This window comes from Marmota marmota, unplaced genomic scaffold (assembly GCF_001458135.2).
Source record: "Marmota marmota marmota unplaced genomic scaffold, marMar, whole genome shotgun sequence".
In the NCBI taxonomy this organism is placed as follows: Eukaryota; Metazoa; Chordata; class Mammalia; order Rodentia; family Sciuridae; genus Marmota; species Marmota marmota.
Window position 1 is genome coordinate 20,049,572 of NW_025999913.1, and position 12,206 is coordinate 20,061,777.

A 12,206-nucleotide genomic window follows, 5' to 3' on the forward strand; every position below is an offset into this window, starting at 1 on the left:
AGAGCCGTTCTTCCCGTCTCAGCCGCGACCCCGTCGAACCGCTGCTGAGCCGCCTCTGCTTTCCGCTTCGCCGTCGCTCCCCGAGCAGGGGAGGGCCCCGCTAAGCAGAACCGCGCCTCGCCAGCTCGCCTGTTCCTCCGGAAACGCAGAAAAAACGCTCCCGAGGCCGGCGTCCTTCTCGCGACCCCAGGGAGGGATCTGGGACAGGCGGGTCCCTGGAGCCAACGCCCACCCAGGTCCCTGCGGACCTTGACCGCCGCCACCTCTCCGTCCCGAAGGGCTGGACTCACGGTTGACCCTCCCTGCAGCCATCGACGGGGAAGCCCTTGCCCTGCACGTGCGCCTGCTGTTCCACCTGGGTGTCACCGAGACCAGATGCTCGCGTTCCTCTTCCTCTGCCCCCGGGCTGGGGCTGACCGTCCTGTTCGTTTCTCAGTGCCCCAGGTGCCCGCACACACGATATTTAACTTAATAAACGGAGAAAGGTGTGCAGAAATCATTTCTGCAACTCACCTGGTCTTCGGGTCTTCGAAGTGGAGCGCAAAGGTCATTCGGTGTCCTGCAAATGTCATCAAGATCTCTGATTTTTTCTTGTTTTCAGAAAACTATTTTCAACGAAAATAAACTCATCGGATTGTTGGTGGTGGGAGAGGGTGGACAGATGGCCGTCAAAGACAGTTCCGAGAGCTCTATCCTCCGGAACTGGAAGGGTCGCGACTGTCGCTTTCCCGCCGCAACAGCTTGGGGATGACCCAGGGGGCTTCCTTCTCAGCCCTGCAGTTGCCGCTCACCCTCTGGCTCCGGGTGCGGTTGTTAAGTTCAGGCACGTCGGCGCCCACCGCCTTTCGGACGCGGAGCACGCGCGACGACCACGCCACCGGGCTGAGCATCTGGGGGGACACCAGCCCCGGCCCGCAGCTCCGCCCAATGTCCTGGGACAGCGGCGCCGGCTCAGTTCCAGCTTGGTGGCGGCGACTCAGGCCAAAAACATTCCAAATACAAAGAAGGACTCCGACCATTTCAGCAACGACCAGGGCGCCTGTAGATGTTCGGGCCACTTGCAAGTTTCTCAAATTTCCATTCTTCCGCAAAAAGACTACGCGATCCGGTGTCCCTGCTGCGGGACATTCTTGGCAGCCACTCAAACCCCGAAGAACTTTGAAGAGCCGCGTCGGGGCATCTGGTCTGAGGGGGTCCCTTGGTCTCGGAGCCTGTGTCCTGCAGAAACTAGAAATGAACGACGCTGAAGAGCTACCAGCTTGGTCCGTCTACCCTCGCCTAGCTGAGCCCGCAGGCTTCAAGACAGGCACCGCCTTCGCTCCCCCTTTTTTAAAACTATGCACCTCCTCACACACCAATTTGTTTCAAACTTAGATTAAGTCTGTCTTTGTATTGAAACTATTGACATTTTTAAAAAATAAAATGCCGGGGTTCTGCCCCAGCGGGGTCCAGGGGGTCCTGAAAGATGAGTGGTGCCAGGAATGAGAGAGTCGGAGTCGTGCCTTTGGAGCAATCTCAAGAGAGAGGGCTCTAATTCAGCTTTCTCTAGGCCATCTTTCATTACAATTTTTTCTCATCATTATAGATTCAGAATCATTAATAGAATACGTCGTTGATTTTACAATTTCCAGGTTTTCCCATGATGTGACATTTTCTTAACAATTGTTATGGGTATAGAAAAATGCGTCATCAATTTACATTTTCCCAGGATGTGACATTTCCTTATCAATCATTAAGGATACAAAATCATTAATAAAATGCGTCACTAATTTGCATTTTCAGATTTTCCCAAGATGTAACTATTTTCTTATTATCAGATGCCAGACTACATAACCAGACCCTAAGTCTCCCAACCTATTATTAACCTTTAAGTTTAAAGTACACCTGCACTTTATTTCTAATCTAAGGTCCCCATCTAAAGAAGTCCCCTTAAATCTTATATTTAAAATATCCTAAAGTCTATAAACTATTCTTAAATCATCTTAAGGACCCAATACAGCTAGAAACTTAAGAATTCTAAACTTAAGAATCTAAACAAAATTATATTTCTAACATTATTCTAAAAATGCGTCTTGTAAAGCTACTTTAATTCCTATGTTTATTCTCTTAAAACTGCTTGAGCAGCTTTCTAAAAGAGTTTCTTTGTTTCTTAGTCAAGGTACAAGGTTCTTATATCTTTGTATCTCTCCCACTGAAAGGCAAGTTCTGAGCATCAGTCCACTTACCACCAATATTAGCTATTCTTATCGTAAGTCCCTATGTGAGGTAAAAGAGGATTTATAGAAGAGGGGGGAATGTATCTTTATTTGCCTTAACTTTCCTAAGTGTATAACATAATTTTCCCTTAATTAAATAAAACTACATATGGTGGGCTTTGTGCAGTAAGCATAATAATTAGGCTTTCTAAGAGGCTGGAGATATGGGCTTGGGTTCTTAGTTGATATAATCAATGTGGTGCCTAAAGTTCTCACGACTTTTCGGAGAATGATTTTTGTTCATTATCAGTTTTGTCCTCAATGTGCTGAGATAGAATGCTGCTGAGAGCCATGGCGGAGTCTGTATGGCCCCTGGCATTTTGCCAACAGTATTGATTGACAGGCGAGGCATTACTATCGGCCTCTGCCGCAACTTTTGAGTTCTCGCACTATTTTGGAGTTCTCATGGGGATTTCCGGGGATTCCCCGAGAGTTCCCATTGGTTGGGGAAGTGCAGGAGGAGGGATTTCCGGGAGAGATATTTCCGGCTGGGGGTTCCTGGAGAAGCCTCGTGGCGTTCCGGAGGATTCCCCCGGAGCTGTGTGAAGTGTTTTCCTGCAGTTTAAAAATAAAGTTTGTTCCTGCTTCAGTGGCTCGTGATTTGTGCCCAGCCAGACTGCGACAGAATGCCTTCTATTTTGTCCTCCATATGCTGAGAAGTAGTAGAACAGCCTTCAAGGCATGAACTACCTGTTATGTTCTAGTCATCTGAAATTTAATTCGGTTTAGCATCCTCATGCTTCCTGTCAGGAATATGAGCATGAAAATAAAAAGTCCCAATTACATAAAAAAAGGTCTCATGGTTTTGGTTTCCCACCAGTGCGGATTTGCCAGCATTTATCCTCACTGTGACCTTGTCAAGACAGTGGGAGGGGGAGTGACTTCACCAATAAAACTTTTACACCATTTTTAAATTTACTAAACAGATTATGAATTTTGAATAATCTAATTATTGTGAAAAAATAAATGCGTAAACACTTCTTTAACAGCCTTTAATTTTATGTCATTGTTTTCTTGAACCTCACACATCAATGTGTATCAAATATAAAATAATCATTTGAAGCTTTCTATATCCTACTTTCCCACCATAAAAACATACATGCACTCTACAATAACTTTGGAGATGGCATAAACCTCTAGTTTTTATTAGAATTTCTAGGCATTGAATTATCATTAAAATTATTCTTGTATACAATTAACCATAACAACAAAATATTATCAATTTGCAAACTAATTCATAAATTTAAAGGTTAAATAATCACATATTTATCTAAATGTAATTAGTTCATATAATCATCAGTAAAGATGCACATTGCCATAAGTTTCAGCATTAACTTTATGCCTAATTTATAACTACTGAGAAAATGTATTTTAGCACCCAAATAAATGAAAATAGACCAAGTTGTCTACTGGTTGTTTTCAAGTTAGTTGAAGTTGTCCAGTGAGTGCTGGATGAGACACTGGGAACTTAATGTAATGAACCCACTGTGCATACCACCCTTGGAAGGTCAGGAGTCATTGGCAATGCATTTAACAAACCGAGAGCATCTTAAGTTATTCCCTGCAGAGATGGAGAGCTAGCTTCTGCTGGACCAGCCCCCCTCTCCCCTCAGCTCTGCTGAACCAGCTCTCTCTCCTCAGCTCCACTGAGTCACCCTTGTCTCCACAGCCCAACTGAACTGTCCCTCTCTCCATAATTCCAACTGAACTACTCATCACTCCATCCATCTTCTCATGGATGGTCTCAGACTGGAGAAGACATCTCCTCCCGTTTCCCGCCCTTGCCTTAAATACATCTAGGACAAATGTCAATACAAACTGGTTTTAAAAGCCTTATGCACGGACTTGAAAGCAGACATATAATCTTTCAAGCCTTCGCATTTTGTCGGTGCCTGTGTTCTATCCAATCCACTGAACTACAAGTCCAGGCACCACCAGGCTGAAAAGATCTGATTTCCCACTCAAAGGGCATCTTCGCTGCTGCAACGCTGCCTCAATTTTTTTTTCTTTTTTTGGTAGGGGGGTGGGTCTGGGAATCTCTCAGTTCTCACTTTCCTGATATCTCCAGGTTTGGAGTTGGAGCCTTCCCACAAGAGTCAGATGTTGCTCAAGTGGTAGAGCCATTTTGAAAAAGAGTTTAGCAGTTGTTTAAAACATTATATGTAATTTTAAACATGACCCAGCAACTCCACATATAGGTATCTATACAAGAGAATGAAAATATATAGCTACACAAAAACCTGTATATAAGTGTTTGTAGTAAAATCATTCAAAAGAGCAAAAAAGCAGAAATAACCCAAATGTCCATCAACTGATTAATATATAAATTAAATATCTTATGTCCATGCAGTACAATATTATTTAGCCATAAAAAGAAAGAAGTAACATGGATGAACCTCAAAAAAATGCAAAGTGAAAAGGCCCAACACAAAAGAGCATATATTGTAATATCTCGCTCATGTGAAATGTCCAAAACAGGCAACTCCACAGAGAAATAAACAGGTGGCTGTGGCTGGAGATGAGGGTGGGAACTGCTACAAACAGGCACACAGAGTCTCCAGGGTGCCTGGAAATGTTCTCAACTGGATTGTGGTAACAGTTATACCAAACTGTATACTTACTTAAAAACACTGAATTGTACACTTAAAAAAGATGAACCCAATACTTGGAAAGTCTCACCTTCCCAAGGAGTATCTCTGGTGCCCAGGAGTCAACATCGGAAAACCCTGTCACTTAAAAAAAAAGTGAATTTTATGGTATATAAATCATAACTAATTATAGACATTGTTTTTGTTGTTGTTTTATCTTGTTTTTGGAACCTGGACTTGAACCCAGGGGCGCTTTACCACTGAGCCACATCCCCAGCCCATTTTATTATTAATTTTGACACAGGGTCTCACCAAATTGCTGAGGCTGGCTTTGAAGTTGCAATCATTCTGCCTCAGCCTCCTGAGCTGCTGGCATTACAGGTGTGCACCAGGGTAGCCATTGTGGGATTTTGTTTTGATTTTGTTTTGTTTTTGTTTTTGCTGTTTGTTTTTAATGAGTTCAAGAGTTCCCTAAAGTGGTTGTTTCATTTTATATTCTGGTACTTGTACTGTCAGTCTTCATTACAGCCATCCCTGTATGAGGAGGTATTTTGGGCTGGGAGTGTGGCTCAGTGGTAGAGTGCTTACCAAAGACCTTGAAAATAAAAAGTACCTCGGGGGTTTTTTATTTTGTTGTTGTTGTTGTTGTTGTTGTGTTTTTCCTGTATTTTAGTAATGACTAATGATGAAAGACATTTTTTTTTTCATGTGCTCATTGGCCATTGGCACATCTTTGGTGAAATGTCTGTTTAAATCCCTTGTCCCTTTTTAATTGGACTATTTGTCTTCTTCTTATTAAGTTGGGGTGAAGAGCTCTGTCTTTCCAGGGTAGCAATTAAAACAATTTAGTAAGTTGATGCTTCACAAAAAACAAATTAATAGATATACCAATCTACTAATTAAATTATTTATCTGTTTAGAGACAGGGCCTTCACATGATCTCCTGGGCTCACCTCACCCTCCAAGTACTGGGACTACAGGTGCTTGCCACCAGGCTTGACTTAATGCATCAATCTTTTAAGGGGCCTTCAATGGCAACATACGAAACTTAAACTGAAAACCAAGACATTCTATAACTTTTTAAAATTTAACAGTTTTTAATGTTTTATTTGTTATCAGTGTATTATGGCCCTACACAACAGTGAGCTTCTTCTGACATACTCACACAGGCATGGTATACAATCTGCTCCGTTTCAGTCCCCAGTGCTTCCTCTTTACCTCCCCACTGTCTCTCCCAGTCCCCTTCTTCTACTGGTCTTCATGCTCTTTTTTAATTGGTGTTTTATAGGTATGCATAGAGGTGGAACTCACTATGATATATCCATATATGTATGAAGCACAGTTTGTCAATTTTATTCCAAAGTTCATTTCTCTTCCTGTTCCTCCTCCCTCCCCCTGAAGTGCCCTCCTCTACTTCACTGATCTCCCCTCCATTTTTGTGGAATCCTCTCCCCTTTTTTTCTTACTTTGCTCTAGCTTCTGCATATGAGAGAAAACACTTGACCCTGGACTTTCTGAATCTGACTTATCTCACTTAGCATGATGTTCTTCTCCAGCTCCATCCATTTACCAGGAAATGCCATAATTGCATTCTTCTATGAGCAAAAAGAACATAAACAGACATTTCTCAAAACAGGAAATACAAATGTTCAACAGACAAAATGTTCAACATCCCTAGCAATCAGGGAAATGCAAATGAAAACTACATTGAGATTCATCTCACTCCAATCAGAATGGCAATCATCAAGAAAACAAATACTAATGAATGCTGGTAAAGACATGGGGAAAAGGTCCACTCTTCTATTGTTGGTGAGACTGCAAATTAGTACAACCATTTTGGAAAGCAGTAAGAAGATTCCTTTTAAGACTAGGAATTGAATCACCAGCTCTCCCACTCCTTGGTATTTACCTCAAAGAACCAGAATTGTCATACCATGGCACATCTATGTTTATACTTGCATACAGGCACAATGATGTTGAGAGCTGTGTGACTCACAATAGACAAACTATGGAACCAGCCCAGGAGCCCATCAGCAGACGGAAAGAGGAAGAACACGTGGTGTGCATTGCATGGCTTTTGAACAGTCAGGTCTGCTGACCTCTCTTCTCACCTCACTCAAGTTCCTTCATTCACTCTCCCCCAGCCCTGACCATGGATGCTCCTTAAAGGCGTCCACTGGGCTGGCGACTGTCTTTGCACCTGCCGCTGCTGGGCCAGGAGCCTCTCACCCCAGATCACCTCACACTCCCCAGCTTCTCATTCTTACCTCCACTCATGGCACATTCTCTGGGTACTCTTTCCTGGCCAGAAAATCGATTGATGAAGTAATGAATTTGCCCATATAGTTTTATATTTATTAATCACCTATCAAGGGCTTCCCAGTGGCCCGGGTGTTAGGATCACACTAATGACCACAGCAGCACGAATGCCAGGGTCAGGGGCTGTGCTGTCTGTATGGCTAGTTAGGTAAAACTTCCCTGTAAGGCGAAATATGAAGAGAAGTAGAGAAACTGGTAAAACAGAACCTGCCCATCTCAGGGGAGCTGTCCACTGAGAGCAAAGATTAAAGAAGTGTGGCTGCTGCGCTGTGGAATATGAAGCCGTTCCTGCGGCTGAGCAGTGAGCGCAGGAGGGAGTGGAGGGGGATGGAGCTCTGAGGGCAATGAGGCTCCATGGTATAGAGAGACACTCTAAAAGCTTTAGGCTTGGGGTGTGGTGGTGCATGCCTGTAATCCCAGCCACCAGGGAGAGTAAGACAGGAGGATTTCCAGTTCAAGGTCAGCCTCAGCAATTTAGCAAGATCCTGTCTCAAAATGAGGATTTGGCTCAGAGGTTAAGTGGCCCTGGGTTCCTTGACATGGGGTGGGGGCGGGGAGCCTGAGTTTTTACTTCAAGTAAGATAAGAGAGAATGATTAGATTCATAGTTATTAGAATCTGTCTGTGGAATGGAGAATATCATGTGGCAGAAACACGAGACCATTCGAGAAGCTTCTGTGATGTTCTAAGTCAGAGGGACAGTAACTCAGAATTGATGACCCTGGATATAGAAAGTCGCCATCAGATCCAATTATATATTTAAAGTAGAATCAGCAGCAGTGGGTGATGGATTATTCATTCACTCAACATTTATTGACTGCTCACCATGCACACTTCTAGGAACAAAGTGATTAGCAGCGGACACAGGAGCTAAAAACCCTTCCCTAGAGAGCTTACTTTCTAGTCAGAGAGACAGAAAATGAGCCACATGATTTTATTTTGCTTTGTGTTTTGGTATTCGGACTTGATCCCAGGGTCACTTTACCACTGAGCTACAACACCAGTCCTTTTTATTTTTTATTTTGAGACAAGTCTTACCAAACTGCGTCCTGAGGCGCTGAGATTACAGGTGTGTACCATCGCGCTTAACTAAGCCACATAAATTTAAAAATACATATAATATTTCTCATAGTGATAAGCACTGTGAAAAGGAATGAAGAATAAAGTCAGCAAGGGGTTAGGGTCAGGATAGCCGCAGGAAGACCTTTCAGAACAGATGATGCTGAGATCTGATTGAGGCAAGGGAAGAAGCCACATGGGTTTATGGAAACAGAAAGCAAAATGCACAGAGCTGAACAAAGGTGAGAATGTCAAGGCAGGAGCAAGCCTGGTGTGTTCCCAGAGCCCTTCCAAGGCAGGGAGCTGGGACTGGGGGTCGAGAAATGGGAATAGAGAGGGTGAGATTATGGGACAAGAGAAACTGTAATTGAAGATGAAAAGTGGTGAGGGGCAGGACTGACGGGCAAGAGCTAAGACTGGACATTGGGACCACTGAAGAGGGCTGGAGATATGGTGGGGCAGAGAGCAAAGACGGAAAGCAAGCAGGCAACTGAGGGTTCAAGAGGAGGCACAGAGGTAGAAAGGTGCAGGACAGGACGGCAGAGACAGGGCAGCCCAAGTCAAGAGGGGAAGGCAGAAGATGGAGCAGAGGAGAGGGAGGCACAGAGGGAAGGTGGCCCCAGGGAAAGGCAGAAGATGGAGCGGAGGAGAGGGAGGCACAGAGGGAAGGTGGCCCCGGGGGCTGGAGGGGAGAATTCAAGTGCAGCACCAGCAGGCCACTCAGGTTCTGGCGTCTCTGCCCCGCTTTAGCGGTTCCTACAGACGCTTGACCTGCCATGAGAGGCGTCAGGGAAGAAACCTGAGCCAGCCTTTAGAGACATGAAAAAGGTCCTCGGTGAGTGGGAAGCAGGACACCAGAGTCCTCTCACGGGACTGTACAACATGGCCATTGGGCTCGCCCAGTGGCTGGGCCCTCTGCTCCTGGTCTCCCTCTGGGGGCTCTCAGCTCCAGGTAAGTGGAAGATGGAGGGCCAAGAGGGGGCCAGGGGGGCCACCTGACTCCCTCCCCTCTGTGTCTTGCAGCCTTGCTCCTTAGACGCCTGGGGGAGCACATGCAGCGGCTCCAGGAGAACTCTGGCCTGCACCTGCGCCTGGGCCCGGGCACTGCGACCCTCCCAAGAGCAGGGTGGCTGGAGCAGCCGCTGGACCCCTTCAATGCCTCTGACGGAAGGTCCTTCCTGCAGGTGAGACCAGAAGTTCACTGCCCACCCTGACGTGCTCTCGTGACGCCTCTGACTTCCTACCTCTCAGTGTACAGTTTAGTCCGTCAGTCCACACCTCTGTCCACACCTCTGCCCCTGCTCTGAGTCTCATACTGTACTGCTTCAGTGTCCCCTTACAGTCCTCTCATGCAGCTCCACTGCCCCAGGTCTCAGGTCCACGTAGTATAGCCACCCCCACCCACGTCTCAGCTTTACCTTTACTCTCATCTCTCTCCTCAGTGTCCCACATCTTGGTCCCTCATATACTGTCCCTCACTTTTTCCTTCTCTGTCTCTCTTACCCTCTCATTGCCCCTCAGTGTCCCCTCTCCCTGACCTGCAGATTGCACACGGAGCCTTCCAGCAGTATGTAGCAGAAATGTGAACTAGCTTGGTAATCGGATCTCAACCGACACAAATCCCTTTTAAATGAATAAACAAATCTATGTTTTTCAGTGCCTCCTTTATATACAGTCTCCCAAGCTTTATCCCACTTGGTCCCTACTCCCGAATTCACCCAAACTCATCACATATCCTACGATTATTACTTCAAAGAATAGGACGTGCCTGCCATGCACCAGCCACCTCCTCAGTCCTGGGGACATAAGAACGAAAGAGCAGACAAAAATACCTGCACATGTGGCTCTTGCACCCTGGAGGAGGAGAAAGGAGAGAAATAACCCCACAAATAAACATTCTGCTGCTGGGTATCTAAGGAAAGTCCCATTCCCTCTCATGCCGCCTTTCTTCTCCCCCTTCCCACCTCTCAGAGGTATTGGGTGAATGACCAGCATAGGGCTGGCCAGGAGGGACCTGTATTCCTGCATCTTGGGGGAGAGGGCAGCCTCGGACCTGGCTCAGTGATGGCAGGTAAGAGGCAGGGTGGAAAGAGGCCTGGTTGGAAGCTGGTGGGGACAGCAGGGGGAACCGCAGTGGAGGCACTGTGAGGCCTGAGGGGGCAAGGGCCCAGCTGGCATCTCCCTCCCCACCCCATGCTCCTCACAGGACACCCCGCAGCCCTGGCCCCTGCCTTCGGGGCCCTGGTGATAAGCCTGGAACACAGATTTTACGGCCTGAGTGTACCCCCTGGAGGCCTGGGCATGGCCCAACTTCGATACTTGTCCAGCCGCCACGCGTGAGTGGGGGTAGGGAACGTGCTTGGGTTTCAGGACGAGTGATGTCTGCCTTGGCCCCTCTCCATCTGTGCCTCTCCACTGCCAGTGCCCACCTGGGAGTCTCTGGTTCCCTGTTCCTTCTCTTTCATAGTGTCTTACTCTTTCTTTCTCTGGGGCTCTGACTCTCCCTGCCTTTCTCTTACCCTCCATTCTTGTCTGTCTCTATCTCACTGTGGCCCACTGGTCCAGATCACCAGCACCTTCACCAGTCTCCCTGGTTCTCCCCTTGACTTGCAGGTGCAAACCAGAATGATCCTGTCTGGCTCCAGTCCCTCAGGAGCCCTTACATTGTTCAGAGTGAACCCCACGTATTTAGCAGGGCCACAAGGCCCCCTAGTTGACAGGGCTCTAGCCTCAGTTAATTCTGGCCTCTGACTCCCGACTCACTAGGCTCCAGATGCCTGAGGTCCTTGCTATTCTCCAGGTCCATTTCTATCTTGGGCCTCTTAAGACTTCCGTCTGCAGGAGTGGTTTCCCACAGACATCTGCAGGGCCCCTCCCCACCTCCTCTGAGCCCCACTGTTACCAGCCCCACAATGTCCCGGCAGCATTATGATTCTCCAGAGCCTAGTCCCCTCCCCTCCCCGTGTCTGTCTTTGTAGCAGCATCTTTGCCATCTGTCTCATTCTTGTCTCCACTGCTCTGTGCCCATATCTGTTTCTCTTTGTGTGTCTCTAAATCTCAGTTTTTTCCTACAATCTAAACTGGTTTCTAACTGCACAGTATGGCACTAAGTGAAGACAGAAAGCCCTGAGGAGGAAAAAGAGGACGTTAGGAATATCCCAGTATCTCTCTGCTTTTCTCAGTGTCTCACCTTCTCCCACACCTTTTAACCCATCCAGCCCAGGACCCCTCCTGCTCCTCTGAGTAGCTGTCTTCCATCGCCTTCAACTCCTCCCCATATTTGTCAAGTTTTAATATAAAGTGCCTTGGAGCCCGGCATGGTGGTGCACACTTGTAATCCCAGGTTGGGGAGGCTGAGGTAGGAGGATCACAAGTTTAAGGTCCGTTTCAGCCACTTAGCGAGGCCCTAAATGACTTAGTAAGAGCCTGTCTTTAAAAAGGCTGGGAACGAGGCTCAGTGGTAACGCATCCCTGGGCTCAAACCCCAGTACCCAAAAAAGAAGAAAAACAAAGTGACTTGGAAAGTTTTCGTTTTCCACCTAAAAAACAGTGAGGGGAGGTGGGTAAAGGCTTCCTAACAGGCGGAAGACAGGATCTCCCCCGACCTAGACACAGGTGTTTTCGGAAATGCACGAGACCTAAAGGTCCCTCAGAAATGCTAGAGAACTGAGCCTGGCTCTGCCATCCAAGTCCCTCGGTGGGCTGCCCGCGGGTTGAATCTGCAGGAATGTACACCGCGGTGGGCTGACCGAGTTGCCCCTGTCCCCAGGCTGGCCGACGTGGTCTCTGCCCGCCTGGCTCTTTCCCGCCTCTTCAACGTCTCCTCCATCAGCCCCTGGATTTGCTTCGGAGGTTCCTACGCCGGCTCCTTGGCTGCCTGGACCCGACTGAAGGTCCTGGGACCCCTGCGATGGGCCGGGGAGGGAACCAAATGCGGGGTCCAGTCGCGGTGATATGAGCCCTCCCCCTCGACGCTCCGCGTGCAC

General features: G+C 47.2%; 1 protein-coding gene across 1 annotated transcript in view; it reads left to right on the top strand.

Moving 5' to 3' along the window:
• Positions 1-9,102: 9,102 nt before the first annotated feature.
• The window catches only part of Prss16 (serine protease 16), a 7,701-nt gene continuing 4,597 nt past the window's right edge, over positions 9,103-12,206 (top strand). Inside the window, exons 1-5 of the mRNA XM_015494192.2 lie at positions 9,103-9,172; positions 9,244-9,404; positions 10,192-10,291; positions 10,427-10,556; positions 11,990-12,169. Coding sequence (XP_015349678.1) covers positions 9,103-9,172; positions 9,244-9,404; positions 10,192-10,291; positions 10,427-10,556; positions 11,990-12,169 — 641 coding nt within the window. The remainder of the gene's footprint in view (positions 9,173-9,243; positions 9,405-10,191; positions 10,292-10,426; positions 10,557-11,989; positions 12,170-12,206) is intronic.